Raw genomic sequence first — 18,159 nt, 5'->3', positions numbered from 1 at the left:
TTCATTTAACTCTAATACAATAATTTTTATATGGCAGAGAATAAAGCTCTGGCTCTTAAACTGACCATACTGCACCACTGAGAGCCAACTGGACACAAACCCATAGATGTCAGGCTACAACATACAGATCACATGCACTTGCAGACTGCAGTATACAACGACTTGGCTCTGTGCTTTAAGGCTCTATCAACTCTCTGTCTTCCAGCATAATTGACGCGGTAACATCTTGGACTAACAGGAGCAGGAAGAAGCCAGGAAGAGCACTTCAATCTCCTCTGGGTAAAGAAGACAACACACAAGCAGTTTTGGCTAGGCTAGGCATAGTAGATTAGCACCAACTCAACCTTGACCTTGTCAGGCTCTAGCTGGTCCCACACAGAGCCAGGGGGGCAAGCACACCCAGTTCCCCATCCTTCAGTTTCCAGGATGGCTTTTTAGTTGGCCCTGGACCCAACTGGCTCTGACTTTATCCAGTACTGCAGAGTCTGCATTAACAGTTCATGCTCCATGGAAGTCAGATTACTGGGAAGACTAGCACAGCACCTGCAAGTAGCACAATGCTTTTCACATAGCTCTGAGCATGAAACCCATTAGAGTCAAGCAGGGCCTATAAGAGCCAATTCTGATATGCCTGTCTTAGTGGCTGAGTTTGTCACTTCTGTAACCTGTCTGTGAGTTATTCTCAGCTGACAGTATCAAACTGAGTATCTAATACAAATTTTTGTCCCCTTCCCTACTCAGTGCCAAAAGCATTTTTTGTGTGCAAGTAAGATCAAGTGAAGTCCACACATATGGTAAGAGCAGTGGGTTGATATCCATTAAAATTATCAAAACGTGAAGCACACAAAATGTGATGGGCTCTGAAGGCTTCAGCTGGACAGTTTCCCTCATCCACTAGGAGGACAAGAATTCAGACAGTGAGTTTTTCTACCTACAGTTGCATTCTGCTTCTCAGTACATCCCAGACCGGTATTGATTTCCATCACTTACTTAAGATCCAATAAACTGGAGAACAGCTTGCAGATTAACAAAATATTTAAAGATTGTCTTGAAAGAGGAGATTTAAAATGGTGTTTAACCCAACTAAATTGTAATAACCCTATATTTAAAAATTAAGTTGAACTTCATTATGTATGTCTGTATTTGGCTAAGAAAGAATTAGGAGATGCATTCAGAGAAAATACAAATACAAAATCTATGTCTGTATCTTCTCATATATATGTTCTTTAAAAAAACAAGATAGTGAATAGAGAAACTAGACTTCAAATAAGGCATTGAAGTCACATATTAATAGATCTAATTTGTAGATCTATTAACGTTAACGGTTAATAAGAAATCTAACAATGTGGCACAATATTAAACATCTTTGTGGCTGGTAGCATCCCATTTGTCAGGGTCAAGTGATAATTCTTTTTAATTATCTGTGGACAGACTATGAAGCTTTTGGCATATAATGCATGCATCTTCTTGACTTTTTTTTTAATAATCTTTAAAAGTATAAAAAGAAGATAGCTGTCAGAGCTATCATACAGCCTGCTTCTGATCATGTACAGTTGCATGTGTAAAACTGTGACAAAATGACCATCTGACAGTAATTTTGTATACAAAAAATTAAAAGCTATGAGTGAAGAACTCAGACACAGCAAACATCTTTATATTGAATGGAATGTGAAGAAAGTCTCCTAAGAAACAGATACAGGTTTGCCTGCCAAAAAAAGAAGTTCAGAGGAGCCACAGTCTTATCACTAGCATTCATTAAATTTTATTGTTAAAACTAAACTCTGCCCTGAGAAGCAGTCTTTTAAAATATTCTTTCAAACTATCACATCCTCTCATTTGAAATTAAAAGTTTATTTTCTCCTTCAGACACCTGCTGTCCTCTTCAAGTACTGTAATGTGACACTCGACATGCAATTGAATTATTCTAATATAACATACACCAGATGTCATGACCACACTTCACTTTAACTTGAGAAAAATCAAAAAGAACAAAGTGCGAACTCAATTCAAGGTGTAAAGAAAAATCGCAAATTCCATGGGAACATATGAGACATAAAGAAGTGTCATTAAGTACTATTACTTCTATTGTTTTCAAGTATGACCCCTGGTAAACAGCAACTCTGGCTCAGTCAGCTCTTGCATCTGAAATTACAGCATACCATTTGTGCTAACCATTTCCATGATCATTCCTGCGAGCTCATTTCCAAAGAGCCTCAATTGTACAGTAGCAAAGAAACACTCACCGACTGTCAAATTACAGCTTAAAGTTATTCATCTTGTGCCATTTGAGCATTTGCCCTACAGCTTTTGACAAACATTCATGTTTTTTTTCTCACTTCATCAGTCTCCTCAACTGAAATGGCAGGTGAAGTGCAAGTTAATTTAGAGCACAGTCCAACTGTTGTTTCAGACAAGAGAGGGAGCTGTGAGCTGAGAAGGAAGTTATATGTAGGGCACAGTGGGAACACTGCTAATAATGCAAAAGGTTAGTGAATGGCAGCTAATAATGTGAAAGGTCAGTGAATAGTGGTTTGACTTTTTTTGGCATATTTTGTTTATATTTTAGGTTTAAAAAGCATTTCTAGTTGAACAAGCCTCACATAGTTAACATAGACGTTAATTAAATACTGTATTACTGGCAAACCCTGCAATGACAACTCCAAAGAAATAAAGTCATATATAGCTGTCAGACAAGATCAGACAAATTCTGCTATTTCAGCCCCAGCAGCACCAATGAGACTAGTGTTCAGGAAGCCTTAAAGAGCAAGGAAGAATGCCCTTGTGGCTACAGTATGGGCTGCAATTCAGGAAATCTAGTTTGAATTCCAGCTCTCAACAACTTCAAGTACTATCTCTTGCAAGGCATTTAATACCTGGACACCTTGGGCATCTTCATTTGGGCAAGGAGGGTGAGAGAAAGGAGGGAAGCAAAGAAGAAAGGGAGTGGACAGCACTTTCCCAGCTGGTTCATCTGTTATCAAGTAATATTTATTTTATTCCAGTAATACAACACTACAGATTGGTACCAAATCACAAACACTGAATTGTAATTCTGGATTTGTCTCTATGTGTCACTGTTCCCTGTGCCCAGAAGATATGCATTTTCAACTGTTTGTCCTGCAAAAGCAGATGGAAGCGTGCTTTTGGCACTCCTGGTTAAACAAGCAGGCCTTTTTAAGAGCAGGTACTGTGACTGACAAAGCAAATTAGTCAGAACAGCTGATATTGTGGTTTGATCCACAGTTTATGGTGAATTTGAGAAAAGCAATGAACTCTCTCTTAAACTTCCTTGGGACTAAGTGACTGCCCCCTTCCAAGTTACTTGACTCCCACAGAAAATAAAATAAAGTTTACTGGTCTTAAAACAAAATCCTCAAAGGAACATCCTGGAATACAATTTGGTCAAGCCAGTTCCACCCTCATCCTGAAGCCAGCAGCAACTTAAAAGAAAACTCGTGCCAACATCCCAGCCACTTCCCACTTTGCAGAGAGATAACCACAACTCACCTACGGTCCTCAGATTTGGGGATAGGGTTGGTGCAGCGTTGGCTGTTATACTTGGCCACATATTCACATTGCTTGAAGGGGGCAGTCTTGTCCTCCAGAACGTGTCTGATACAGAAGGCGTAGCCGTTAAGTCGCCTCTGCTTGCACAGTTTGGGGCTATATGAGCACAAGGGCTTATTGTCAACCTCAGAGAAGTGTATGTGTTTGCCTTCATACATCACGTGACTCTATTCCTTGTGAACATCAGCTGAAAGAACCAAAACGTTAAGACAAATCACATAAGGAAAGAAGAAATGCATTCAGTTCTAGACTGCATGTTCCATTTTGGCAGGAAAGAAGGACCCAAAACAATACCTGATTTTAAATCTTCTGTACCATATCAATGTCAAGAGAGAGCCCCAAGGACACCACTATCCTGGAATGATGATGAACCAAGATGAAGCAGATTGTCTAAGGAAAATATCAAAAAGGTCAATGTCAGACAGAGTAAAACGCGTATTACTAGTGCTCAGTAAGTAAGCAGGCAGATGTAGTCACCAAACCTGTGGTTCAGCTAGCATCCAATAAGCCAAATCCACTAGCCCAACAGTTTTCAATTAGTAGTTACAGATCTTTGGAAAACTGGGGGAAATTACTGGGGAAAAGAAAACTCTACTGTCACCACACTTAAACCTCCTAAACAAAACTTCACTCATCTACCAGAAAATGATTAGAAGCTACAAGTTGAAAAAGGTTAAATGTCAGATTAGATCACTTGCTTTCAGAAATCAAGTTGAAAGATGATCAACCCATTTGATTGCAGAGGTTTTACTTCAAGTATCTATACTTACAAAACCACCACTGACTGTCTTTGCTCTGCAAAATTATTTAATCAGTCAGTGCAACAAAGTTTTCTTTTTAAAAAAAGCTTCCTTTATCATATTTGATGATCAGTCTCTAGTTCTTGCATCCGCTTACAGTTTCTGCAATCATCAATATGCAATCCTTCCTGAGGTCATCACGGTTCTTTAGTGCTTGTCCTACCTCACTGCGCTTATTTTAGGGAAAGCAGGTATTAATATCAGAGGCTGTACTCCCATCAATGCCAGGAGGGCAGAAACATCCACAAGAGGCTGGGGGGTTTCCCCCCTAAAATACACTCCTACAGTGCAAATCCATGCAATCATAAGGTACTTTTTCAGTTCCTAACACTATGGAGGTCTTCAGCAATCATATTTTTTAAAAAAAACCCAAACAAACAAAATACCCAAACCATCTCAAAGTAGCTCCAAATAAAATTAACATTATATATATTCTGGAGCTACTCTGCTACACTAAGCTTAAGGCAGCTTTTATTCAGAAAGGCCATCCTGAAGCACTGGAACAAACTCTTTTAAACATGGTGTATTCAGTACTCAGTTCAGTTTCATATGTGTTATACACCAAGGAAAGGAATGTTCATAGAGGGGATATTCAGGAAATACATAATAAATTAGAGGCATGTGACAAATGTACAGAATACCATGTCAGTGAACTCACTCGTTCCCAAGGCCCAAAATGGCAAGAACACGATTGGAAGGAGGAAGCCTACGCAGATTTTGTAGGAAAGATGCACTTTCCTCTTGTAAAGGTACAAGTCTTCACCTTCTGCTGTATAAAATTTTGTGCCTTGAGAAAATGACAAGCACAATGGCTCTGGGGGATCTAGAAAAGCAACTTTAAGTCACTAGGGCAAAACAAAACACCCTATCACACATCTAAGAGTAAACTGCATAAAACTGGCCTTTCATTAGCATATATCTAGCTGTAGAAGCAGAAGGACGCTTTAAGATTTAGAAACATGCTAAAAAATTCTTGAAAGAGCTGTATACACACACGTGCAGCATATACAGCATAAAGAATGGCGACATGGGCTACAAAATTTAACTACTACAAGTGACCTGATTTATCATTTCAGACAATAATGAGGATAACTTTGTATTTCCTCTTGATACACATTTTCCCTTTTCAAGCACACATGCAAGCATGCACCCCAGAGGCAGGGGCCTTCTGCTTTGTTTACACCAGGTAGCCACAACACAAGCACAGACACCTAGTCCAGTTCCAATCACCTTTCCCAGCTTTTCTCAATGCATGGAAGCACATACTATACATATTTGAAACCGATCATTGGAGTATGTCTTTCCACAACACATCAGTCAAGAACAAGAAAGCTCATTGTTGACTGTGCCCTTCAAAAATACAGAATGGGAAGAGGGAACTCTCTCTTCTTTAGCATGTTAAGGACCAAATAATCCTTTCAGACACCTGTGCTCAGGCAGGTACTGACATACACTTCAGTATTATTCAGCAATGACATGAATGAAAAACATAAATGCTATGGGGACATAACCCATACAGGAGTTGTGATCCAGGTTTGGATCCCATATGATTGAGACAGACTTCTTCATTACTATGGCAGCAAAAGTAATCAAATGAGTCTTAACTAATTGCATCTCACACATGCAACAATGCTGACAGAAAGCCTTTTGCTCTGGAGTTTGCTTCTCTCAGTAGTTAACCAAAGCTTGTATTTGGTGGCATACCGGACAGGATGTAAAACTTGAAAGCCCACGTGCATCTTGCAGCTGGGGTGATTCACATGCTGCTCTCTATTTCTTTCTGGTTTATTTACAACCTTCATTCAAGCTACTACTATCATGCTTTGCAGAGTTTCTGACAGATCAATGACCTTCTCACTTTCGCACAACCCAGAATATTTCTTTTCTGAAGATTATCAAGCAACAGACCAAAGAAAAAGAGTTCCTCAGGATGGTTCCAAAGTAAACAGCAAGAAATGCATACCTTGTGTGCCTCTGTTAAGCTTCTGTAAAGAAAGTGCTCCACAGTTCCCAGCCACTATAATCCTAGATTTATTCTTGTGGCTGCAGTCTTAATTTTGGATTTAACTCATAATTATGTCTTATTTTTGCCTTTAACTTGACTGTGTTAGGGCAGGCATGGTATTTTACTTCTTACTTGTCTGAAAGATACAGGGCATAACTACAATGCCATATAAAATGTTCAAGCAAAAATACTGAGAATAATCCCCAGGGAAACCAATGACCATGAACATGAATTTTTGGGTTGATATATATACTAAGAGAAGCTCATGCAAATATAACCATGTTAAAAATCCTGATAGGAATCAACTAGTGCAACTACAGTGCAATGAACAAGAAAGCTAATATATCTAGAAGCCAATGTTACATTAAAAAAAATCCACAGCAACTTTCCCAAACTTGCAATTATATCTTTATTGGTAGATCCCTACAGAGACTGCCCAAAAGACATGTCACTATGCAGATACACTGCCAGGATCAGAGACTGAAGTTGTACTTAATCTAAAAAGAGTTTTTTTCTTTTTACTTCCATAGCATATCATGTAAGTGTGTGTTTATGTATATATAAACACACATATATAAAAATAATGAAGACATTTAAATCTATTCATTCTGATTTAATCTGATGCAGTGTTTTATTTTTAAGAATATTCAGGAGTTCTTAACAGAGCTTTTTGCAGCTACAGAAAAAGTAGCATGAACATGGAATACGCACATGTCACTTAACTGAAGAGAACTGAAACTACACTTAGCTAAATAGTGGGTGGGGGAGAAATTATTTTTGTCCCACAGGATTCAGTAAGAGATGACGGAAACATGGACTTCCCCTGGAAAAATCAAATGCTTAAGCAGCTGTACTCACTGTAAAAATATCAGGATACAAAACTTTCCGGGAGCTGTTTCGGATTTGCACTTATACTCTACACCAAAGCCGTAGAAAGGTTCAACAGAAACATAAGTTATGCCCATATGTGCTCAAACTAGCTTTAGCCACAACCCATGAATGAGAACCCAGAGGCTGCTTCTTGAGGAACCTAGACATGCCTTAACCAACTGCTTCTAAATAAAAGATTTTGAGCTAGAAGCAACAGGGCAAAGAACAGAAGAGAATCCAAAAATGTGCGTCCTTGTCAAATGATGTAATACATGACTGAGGTTTAAAAAATCATGGCAGGAAATAAGGTGAATACAGAATGGTCATATACCATATCACACAATATTAGAACTAGAGATGCTTGATGAAGTTACTAAGAGATTGACTCAAAACATATTAAACTGCTGGAACTTGCTGTCACAGGGGGCTATGGAAGCAGATAGTACCATCAGGTTCAAAAAGACAATAGGAAAGTTCGTAGACAATGGGGACATAAGCAATGTACCTGCTAGCATGACCAATTTAACAAATATGGATGGCAGAGGAGTAAGAGAAGAAAACATAAAAAAGTGGTTGGGCTTTCATGCTCTTCCTAAATAGCATCACTTATTCCTACTGTCCAAGAGAGAACATTAGGTTGGATTCAACCCGATCTGATCCAGCAGAGTATTTCTCATGTTCTTACGAGGTTACCACTAACACTTGTCATTTCATAACGCATTAATTTCTTGCCTTCTCCCATTTTTTATTCTTGAGCAGCTGACTGGAAGAAAATCTCCTCCCTCTGGCTAAAGCCCTATGTGAGTACTAACAAACTTAGCACCCCAGCAAGGACAGGCAGGACACAGAGCAAGGCCACACTGTGAGACACCAGCACTTAGAGCACAGCTACTTGTCCTGCTGAGTGCAGCCACTAGCGGTCCATAAGACAACAGAAGGCGGTTTGCAAAATGACCGTAAAAAGAGAAATTAAAGACTTCAATACACACAGGTACACACCTGTGCAACTGCCAATACCTGCTATCACACACTGGAAGAAGCCAGCTCCCAGCTGCTTTCAGTACCAGCAAGCAGGCATAATCAGCTACCTTGCAGTGCACATCAGCTCCAAGACAACAAACTTGTAGCTCTGCACTCTAAATACCCTTTTCCAAAACACTGAAACAGTTCTTCAGAGAGCCTAGAAAACAGTGTAGCAGAAAACTCTAGGGGCAATCTTTGCTATACCATACCTGAGTACCAGCATTATGTCATACAGAAATCTGGTACCTGACATCATCTGTAGTCTGCATTAAAGTTAATGGCTTAGTCACTACGAGAAAGCCCAAAGCATTATAGCCTCAAAACTCAAATCAGTCATTTTAAGCAAATGCTGCGACGAAAATATTAGAATATTTTAAATCATGTGGGTTGATACATTCTTAAACATATGCTCAGAACTTAACATTCAATGTATGTAAGACCCGTTTAGGCAATGGAATCCCCAAATGCATTGTAAATTGCAAGGCAATTATATGCTGGTGGTTAAAAGATGTATAATTAAGAGGACTGAGCTCAGAGCTTCACACACTGCATCCAAACAAAACCCACGACTACAGAGGTCTTAACTGTGTTGTTTTGCTTTTGCTAATATTAGCACAAATTTCATGTTAAATTGCTTGCTGTGTTCATGGCATCTCACAGACAAGGTACAATCCTCTCCATATGCTTCCAAAACCATTAACTTGGGGCCAGAAGTGGAACGTGGATCTATAAGAACCTCAGCTTTTCCACAAACACAAACAGCATAAATAGTAGTTTTGTCAATTCCTAAACTTGACCAAGAAGGAACAATTACCTGCATTGCCACTGACTGACCCTTTTGCTGAGACTAAGAAAATACACAGAGTGTATGATGTTTGGCAACATGGAATACACTCAGAGATGAACAGAGACCATAAAATTCATGACAAAAAGACATGCATTTAAAGCTGACTTATAGCAAAACTTTTCCAATCAGTATTAGTAAAAATTACATTCCTAAGAGGAAAGCAGAAAGATTATTTTTTTCTGTTTCATAGCAACTAATACCTCTCTTTGAAGTGCTTTGTTCTGCATCACATCTAATTGTGATCAACATCAACACTACAAAGTTGTAACTTCTGTCCCCCTTCTGTGATCTAACCATAACTTTGGCTTAGTTCTAGTCTTTTAACAGCTCAATTCTCTACGATACTCAACTACCAAACCAAGACTTCTGTAATTCTGGAAACAAGAGTCTTTTTGTCAGTAAAAGCATTCATACTGAGACAGAGAACACTGGGAAGCAACTAAAGCCAACTACAAGAGTTCCTGTACAGAATGCTTTTATTAACTAGAGTACAATCCTTACTCAAGAAGACCTGTGAAGTGCAGGTACTGCAACATACATGCAAGTAACCTGACAAGATCAAGATACTCAACATGTTAAGATCTTACTAGATATTTTTAGTTACCACCTGGAATCATATTCTGGACTACTTTTTTCATATGTTAAGATCTACCTAGGAAGATAGAAGCAACATTGCCCTCATTCTGCCTTTTAGAAAGCTTATTATTTCAACTCTGGAAAAAGGCAGTTTATACTGCAGATATATTAAGAGAAAAGCAGTAGAGTATTTTAGGCAACACTGGTAATACAGATTATGTTCCAGAATATAATGTAATAAATATAGAATTGAAGTATTATTCCTAATAGTAATAACCACTAGAGAACTTAAGAGACTTATAATTAGTTCAAATCAACAGCAGAAAACATAACTAAGAGGTGGAAAAGTAACTCATTTTGTTACCAAACTGACCAGGTTCTTCTTTTTGTTTTCCTACAACAAATGAACTTTTCATTTCAGCTGATTCACTAATGATAAATAGTATCTTATAGAAAACTTGACAAAGATATCCCAAAGCCTAAAACCAAATATTTAAGACCCCAGGAATTTTAGAAACTTCGAAGGATTTCTAAAGAGAAAAGATCTTAGGTAGGAAGATTCATAACTATTGCCAAGAGCACATTCCTATAGGTTTCAAAAAATTTTCTAGACATTGGTAATCCTGACCTAAGGTTCAAGACGGGCTCCATATCTTGAAAGTCTTTTGAACAAGGACTTCTCTATTTGAGCAGAAGGTCTCAGGCCCCAGTCCTGCAATCACATCCTCACAGACAGATGCTCACGCTTGCACAGAAGCACACTTATTTCAACACAGTTTTAAACAGGCCCAGGATAGGGTTAGGGTGAGCAGGCAGAGAGGCAGCCTTCATATGCAGCAAGAAATGGAATATTTAGGCCATTGCAACATGGGAGAAATGCACTTTAAAAATGTTATCTCAAAATATCAAAACCATGATCCTGAAAGAAAGCAGAGATTAAACATACCACCCTTCGCATCTGTACTTGAACAAAAAAAAGTCCAAGTTTTTTATTCATTCAAATAACAGATAACCTGCCCTTGAATATGAGGTTAAGCAAAATACCTTAGTCTTATTTTTAGTCCCAATACTATGAAGGCAAACAAGCTTATTTTCACACAATACAGAAATATTATTTTTGCTCCAGAAGGAATACTCAATAAATAAAGCAGTAGAGCTCCTCGTAGAGCAGTCTTTCAGCAGTTATAAGCTATTGGAATGTCAGTGTAGTATTACAATAAATTTGTACCTCCTGATGATTTACCATATTGTGAGAACAAAGTATATGCAGTTCTGTAGGACCAGGCCCTACGTACAAATTCATTCCACTCATCACAAAAATACTGAACATCAAAATAACTCTCAGAAAGTAAATTTTGGGTGGCCTTCTGTAGATAATTTAGCTTTACGATTTATAAAACTTGTCTGATCTTCATATATATTACAAACAATTCATGTAAAAGGCTGAACATCGCCAGCTTGTAAGTGACAGCTTCGTACAAAACACAAGCGCTCCAGTTCAGCAATCAGCAGTGGTGGGGATGGTCTTAGCATGAAACACTGCCACTACACGTGTGTCAATAGGACAGGGCACTCACCTACGCACTGCCCTAATTTTGTCGATTTCATTTTTAAGTCTCCCAATCCTCAAAAACTGAAAAGGGCCTTAAAATAAACCTCCATCATATGTTGTTGAGTAACAAAGTTAGAACTAACTATAGATCTATGTATTTTAATCAGATGGTATAAGGCTTAAGGTGAGTGTTACTGCAATTTCTAAAATTCATTTGAGCTTACTTGTACAAAGCCATTAACATTCTGAGCTAAAAGACATATTAAGGAACATTTGACCAAAACGCGCCACCTCCCGCATTAGAAACCGGAGCTGTTTCACCTGTGCGGGGTGAAGCGCGTTGGTGGGTCTCCCAGTGCACTCACTTCACAACTACCAGACGTTCTTTTCCCTGAAAAAAAGGATCCCTTCATTTGCAGTCCTGGGGGGCAGCAGCACCTCACAGAGACACAGCCCCCCAAGCCCAGCGGGTCCCCGGCGCACAGGGACAGCCGGGGTGCCCCAGTGGGGACATGAGAGGGGCCGGGGCCCACGGCCAGACACAGCCCTGGTTGTGCAAGGGCTGCTGAGGAGATTCCCTCCTCTGGCTGAGGGGCCAGTGCGCTGCTGCCCATGTCCCGATAACGCCAGCGGGTCCCGGGACAGTGCGGGTGCCTGAGGGACCCCTGCCCAGCCCCGGCGGGGCTCGGGCGGCCGCCGGCCACACGTGTCGGGCGCGACGGTGCGGCGGACACCCCTGCCCCTCGCCCCGGGGGCCGGGCCGGGACCACACGTTCGGCAGCTTGTAGGGTGTGGGGGGGCACTGCGGGGCATCTTCTCCCCCCACTCCTCCCAAAAAGTTGTGCGGCGAATCCGCCCACCGGGGCCCGGGAGGGGTCCCGGGGGGGGGGGGGGGAGGCAAGGGGCACAGGGACGGGCGGGGGGGCCGGCGCATCCCGGGTGCCCCGCCCTGCCGGCACCGGCCCCGCAGCGCGAGCGGAGGGTGGGCGGCGGCGTGGGGGGGGGGGCAAGGCACCCCAAAAACGCCGCGAAACTTTCCAGGCCGCGGCCGGCGCAGCCCCGCGGGACCGGCACCGCCGCCGCCACGGCCCCGCATCGGGCTGGGGGAGGGGGTGCGCCCCCCCGCCGCTCATTAAAAGTCATTTCGGCAAATTAATGCCGCCCCAGCCCCCCGTCCCGCGGCCCCTCGGCCCGCGCGGGGGGTTGGGGGTGGGGGAGCAGCCCCGGCCGGCGCCGCGCTCGCCTCCCCCGACCGTCCGGCCCCGGCGGCGGCTCGGCCGCTCTGGGCCGGGGCCCGGCGCGGGGCCGGCGGGGCGGGGAGCGGAGCGGCCGGGCGCGCGCGCGAGCGCGCCGAGCCCGCCGCCCGCCACCCCCGCGGGCCGGGGCGGGCACCCCGAAGGCGGCTCGCGGCGCCCCACCCCTCTGGGAGGCTCAAAAAGCCCCCTGGCTCCCGCACCCCCGAGCGGCCTACGCCGCCCCGGCCGATCCCCTCGCGTAGCCCACCTCCCGCCGCCCTGCACCCTCCGCACCGCCTCCGCGCTACGCGAGCCCGGGGATGCAGGCCGGGCCTGGCTTACCTTTCCAGCTGCTTTTTTTTCCCTCCTCTCTCTCCTCTCCCCCCTTTCCCTCTGTTGGGCTGACAGATCAGAGTTTCCTCCCCAGCAGAGGGACTGGGAATGTGCTCGGGCTCTGTGCTGAGGAGCTGCTGCCCCCCTGTCTCTGAGAAGATCCTGCTTTTTGTGGGGAGAAAGCTTTGGGGGCTTTTTATTATTTTAAAACTACAAAGTGCTCAGAGGGTAGGTGATTATTAAGGGGAATCCCTGAATATATTCTCCAGCAAAGAAGGCAGGGCTGCTGGGGCTGCTCAAGAAGAGAGCCAGCAGCCTCCTACAGCACCACTACAGGCACCGAGAGGACATAACATCAGAGAGCGGCTCCTCTGCCCTCCAAAACAACAACTTTCCTACCATCTTGGAGGTAGTAGAGAGGGAGAGAGGGAGGGGGAAAAAAGTACAGAAGGTTTTTATAAAGTGTCAATTTGGCGGAGGGAGCCAAATGGCCAAAACAAAATATTTTATCATTTGTGTGACTTTTTATTTTAAATAAAAATAAAATACAAAGACTTGTGGCTGAAGAAATAATTTTCTTTATAACCTGTTAAGATCAACTCTCTGGGAAAAAAAAAAAAAGGTATGGTATAATATATATTTTTAGTAACTTTGTGGTTCTTAAAAAAATATTTTTTCTGTATGTATAAAGTTGATAACTTTTTTGTCATTGCGTGATAATGCTAAAAATTGATGTGTAATTGTGAAAGTTCATGTAACTTTTTTTTGGTACTCATACTGTCAGTAGAACAGCTGAGATGGATGTAGGATAGTTTGGTGCAATTGTACTATTAACGTCTTTCTCTCTTTCAAGCCATTATAAATAAAGCTGAATGTACAGGTAGGAAAAAATGCTATTTTTTATTTTTACTTTTTAAATTTTTCTAGAGTAGGGTATGTAGAGAAACTGTGGAGGATTTAATGCAAGTGAGGGAAACCTGTGAGATATATATATATCTGAGAAATTGTGCTGTCATAAATGTAGCATTGTCTGCCCTTCAGGATGGGATGTGCAAAAACAGAACTCATAGCAAGAAATTTGGGGGCAATAGTTGAGTTTTGGTTTTAATGTTTTCAAAGCACTTTGCAGCCTTCTAATAATTCGGTTTGGTTCTTTTTAAGTTATTGTTTTGATCTGGGGGCTTTGTTCCTTACATTTATGAATCTTATTCTGGACTTATTTACAGAGTTGAGAAATGCTGTAAGTTTATATTACAGTGTCTTGTAATATAAATTAATGGGGGGGGTTGTTGCAGATGCTTTTATTAGATTGTAAAAGATATATTAAATGCTGTCAAAACAATGTGAGATGCTATGGTGTATCTAGAGGTGAAGATACTGATCTCTGTATTCAGCAGACCTATGATAATGTTTCTTGCAGTAGTATTATGCACAGAAATGAACTGTAAAGATGCCATTTTATTTGTCTCGAAGGAAGGGGAAATAATTAGGAAACTAATGAGCTATACATTAATTTATGTTTTTTCCCTTGTAAGAATTATTCAGGTGGTATAGGCTAGTTGAACTGCAGTCAGACTAAGGTCACGTGAATGAAGGTACTGAATTACTTAGCATGTTATCAACCTCTCCCCTGTCAAATCTGAAATATGTTGGTTTAGTTCCATTCCTTTAATATTAGGGAAAAAAATTGCTGTCTTTATGTACAGCCACATTTCAAAATATGCTTTGAGTTTGCCCAGCCCGTTATGGTGAGTGTAGTTTGTGTTGATAGTGGGTTTTTCATTTAGATAAACAAATTTGAATTAAACTATAGTTAAAAGTCAGCAGGTCTGTGTGTCAAACTTTATTTTTTGTTCAGCTGAAAATTTTTAAATTATGGTTAGTCTACCTTGCACATTTTAATAATCCAGTGTTGTGTTCTATTGAGTTATTGCATAGGAGGTTTTTTTCTGTATCAGACTATTAATCTGTTAAATGCATTATTCCTCTCTGACATTAGAAAACCAAAAAAAAGAAAAATCAATTATGTTCCTGCTTTATTGTATTTCAAAAGATTTTGTATAGGAGTAATGCAATAATTAGGGTACTTCATAATTTTACCAGTGGTTATTGTGTGCCTTGGACCATGAAGTATGATGATTCTTTTTGTAAGCTATTTTGACAGAAACTACTTTTAAATTCTATACTTAAAATTCATTATGGGAATGACAGGATTTACAAATGTTGGGCAGGTATGAGATGATTAAAAAAACCCAAACCTTTTGAAATATTACAAATAAATTATCTCAATGGATTTAGAAATTCAACAAATGCAGCATAATCTAATTTCCTTTTATTCTAAATAAGTAAAGGGCCAAATTCTCAGACCCTAGGTTTGCAAGTGCTTGCAGGCCTGATTAATAATTCAGAAGTGTTTGAAGGATCCCTCTATACTTCCTTGCATAAAACTCTTACCGAGTCAGTAGGATTTGCTAGAATACCAAATTCAAATTTGTGCACAAAGTAATGTCTTGTATCTACCATTGTGTTAAACAAGAGAATTGCTACTTTCAGCTGTAATCACTACAATTCAAGTATAATTCAAGTTTTCTTCATTGGACTATTAAGATATTTTTATGTTTTAGGAAGAGAGGCACACTGTGAACAACCAGTCTATGCTGCATCTCTCTGTGGTACTCTTGGGAAAATCTGTGCAACACACTTAGTATCTTGGGATAGTATTTTTTTAATGGAATGCAGATGATACAACATTTTAGAGAAGTGGCTGTGAATGCACTTGAGAACCTGAACACAGAAACAATATTGAACCTTTTCTTTGGCTTATGTGCTTGACTTTGCAGATACTGGCTTTAATCGGATTACTTGCATGCCTAAATTTAAACATGCATTATAGTAGCATTACACATTTTGGTGACATCCTGAGATCTGTTTGATCTGTGTGTTAATTGTGAAGCCAGAAGCTTAATGCTAAGCAAAAGGAGAAACGTTTTGAATCTAGTCTGGAGTAGGAAAACTTGAAATGGGATATTTTTTAGTATCTTGTACGAAAAAAATGGAAGACAAAGTAAAGAGGAAAAATTCAGTAGATCTTAGTTACATGGACCATTGTGTAATCATTCAAGAGAAACAAAAATTTATACTTGATGGAGGAGTTTATTTAACAAAACTGTCTTTATTTACTCGAGAGTAATTTGCTTTTCATTAACTTACTAAAAATGCAAATATTATTTTATTTGTTTTGCTACAATAAAATGTTACACGGTAATAACCTAAAGGAGCAGAGTCTGCTAGCTTTAGTAATGTAGAATTAAAAGATTAAGAAAAAGATTTACTTATCTTTATAGTCAAGACTCCTAAGTTGGGAGATGCAGTATTTGATAGAGTAGCAGTGCTCTGAAGTTACACTGGAGAACAAATTGGGCTATGAGATTACTGTACAAGGACAGCGTGTGAATGCAAAGCAGAAACATTCTCTGTACAACATGCAGAATTGTATTCTGTAAATTCCATTACTTCGTAACAGAATAGGTCTGTCTACCTTAACTTTAAAGCAGCCACATCCCTGGATCAACTGCTCCAGCCAGGAAACTTATTGTGTGCTTGAGCACAGAGTGGTCAGAGAACATGAATGTTCTGTAAATCACTGGTTCTTGGCTAATGAGGCATATTGTGCTGATGTGTCTCACTTGTATTAATAGTGAGACAGAGGGCAGGGACATAGTGAATAAGCTTTGTGAGTCTAATAAAAGCAATGAAATAGATGCTTTAGGTTGTGTACTAGTTACTGGAGGAAACTGCATCAAGAAACGAACCTTGACTCTCTCACAAGGTCATACTAACCCTGAGTGCAGACCTCAAGAATTTCTGGAGCATGACTTAAGCTCTGTGAATATGATGAAGAGTCTGGGGTTTTCCACAAATAGTGTTATAATGTCAACATCTTGGTATTATTCCTTGAAAGACACACACAGTCTGAGGAAACAGTTCCAATGTCTTCAAATGCTTGAGATCAGCAATTTTTTTAAAATGCAGGTGAATGTTGTGAAGGGAAGTGTATAGAGGTTAATTAGAGACTTTCATATATGGACAGCCACATTTGTATAGAGGATCTTGTCTTCAGGCGTTTAAAGACTGAAAAGGGTGACAAATTAAATAAAAAACAGTTATGATCCTATACATTCTTCTAAGCAATGTCTTGAGCAGCTGTTATGTGGTATTGGTTTATTTAATAGTGGCAAGTTCTGGGGTCAGGCTGAACCAGCATATTGGTACTATTGACAAATGGTTATTCTTATTTTTCAGCAGTTCTTTAACATGGAAATTGTATGGCAGTGGTTGTCTCTAGCATATCTGGATTTCAGTTATTGTCTGCTGCAGTCATATGTATTTGATAACCAGCATGCTTTTTGCCACTTTTCCAAACATCACAGTCCCTATGTTAAAAACAATGTCTGCAGTTTGAGGATTTTTCTCTAGGAAATACACCCAAGTTATGGCATAAATTGAGTTTCCTGATTCATCTGCTAAACTCCTTCAAACCCATGTTTTAGTGCACTCCTGCATGGCAGGTAGCACAGCTGAAAGTGTAGGACAAACCATATGTACAACCGAGTAACTTTGCCTTACTTCATTTAAAGTCATAGATGCTAGCAAAGCAACATAAAGTACAGATGACTGGCCTTGTTTTCCTGAGTCTTAGGGGCTTCATTAAAGATTTTTTGAGCAATAGGATTTCAGTAGGAGTATGGTTGCAGAACTGTTTAACCAATCGGGATAAGATGTATGCTAGCTATTACATGATAATATAATTAATTGATAGTGAACTGTACTGAAAATAGTAATTAAATAAGACTTCACTAATCTGTTCTTCATTATCAATGTGTATTTTAATCTGCATTAAATAAATGGTATTGTCTTCCTAAAGCTCAGCAAAGACAAAATAGTAAGACTGTTAATTGTGGGACGGTTGTCCAGAGTACGTTGGGCATCTGTGGAGACTTCTTTAAATAGACGAATGGAATAAACTGTCCCAACAGGATGCTTTAATACCATCCCATTTTACTGGGAAGCCCACTGTTAATTCAAAGTATATAATTGTATTTTTACTATCTGCTTCTGTCTATTGATATTTCATTAACTGTAATTGTAGTGGTTAAGAAGCTACACACTTTATCACCAGTCCTTCTTTCTGCTATTAGTCCAGATGTTCATTTACATTCATTGTACAGTGGGTATTGGTCACCACTGCAAATTGGAAAGATGAGAATTTCCACTCTGGACCAGATCAGCGATCTCAGTCTTCTGAGAGTAGCTTCCAACAAAAGTGTGGAATATCCTGTGATGGATAATTG

At 40.3% G+C, this 18,159-nt stretch overlaps 1 protein-coding gene across 5 annotated transcripts in view; it reads right to left on the bottom strand.

The window, feature by feature from the left end:
- INO80D (INO80 complex subunit D) overlaps positions 1-13,232 on the bottom strand; it is a 45,775-nt gene extending 32,543 nt beyond the window's left edge. For 3 of the 5 annotated variants that reach the window (XM_018071810.3, XM_018071813.3, XM_018071814.3), the window contains exons 1-4: positions 12,818-13,231; positions 11,562-11,631; positions 3,862-3,957; positions 3,508-3,754 (exon numbers count right to left, since the gene is read on the bottom strand). In XM_018071810.3, the coding sequence (XP_017927299.1) occupies positions 3,508-3,725 (218 nt within the window). In that variant the 5' untranslated portion in view covers positions 3,726-3,754; positions 3,862-3,957; positions 11,562-11,631; positions 12,818-13,231. Of the gene's footprint in view, positions 1-3,507; positions 3,755-3,861; positions 3,958-11,561; positions 11,632-12,817 lie in introns of all 5 variants that reach the window. The other 2 variants (XM_008931086.4, XM_018071812.3) reach the window with 2 other exon arrangements.
- Between the last annotated feature and the right edge of the window lie 4,927 nt (positions 13,233-18,159).

Source organism: Manacus vitellinus, unplaced genomic scaffold (genome assembly GCF_001715985.3).
Source record: "Manacus vitellinus isolate BGI_N305 unplaced genomic scaffold, ASM171598v3 scaffold_20_pilon, whole genome shotgun sequence".
In the NCBI taxonomy this organism is placed as follows: Eukaryota; Metazoa; Chordata; class Aves; order Passeriformes; family Pipridae; genus Manacus; species Manacus vitellinus.
Note: the sequence above shows the minus strand (reverse complement) of the source record. Positions and strands in the feature narration are given on the sequence as shown.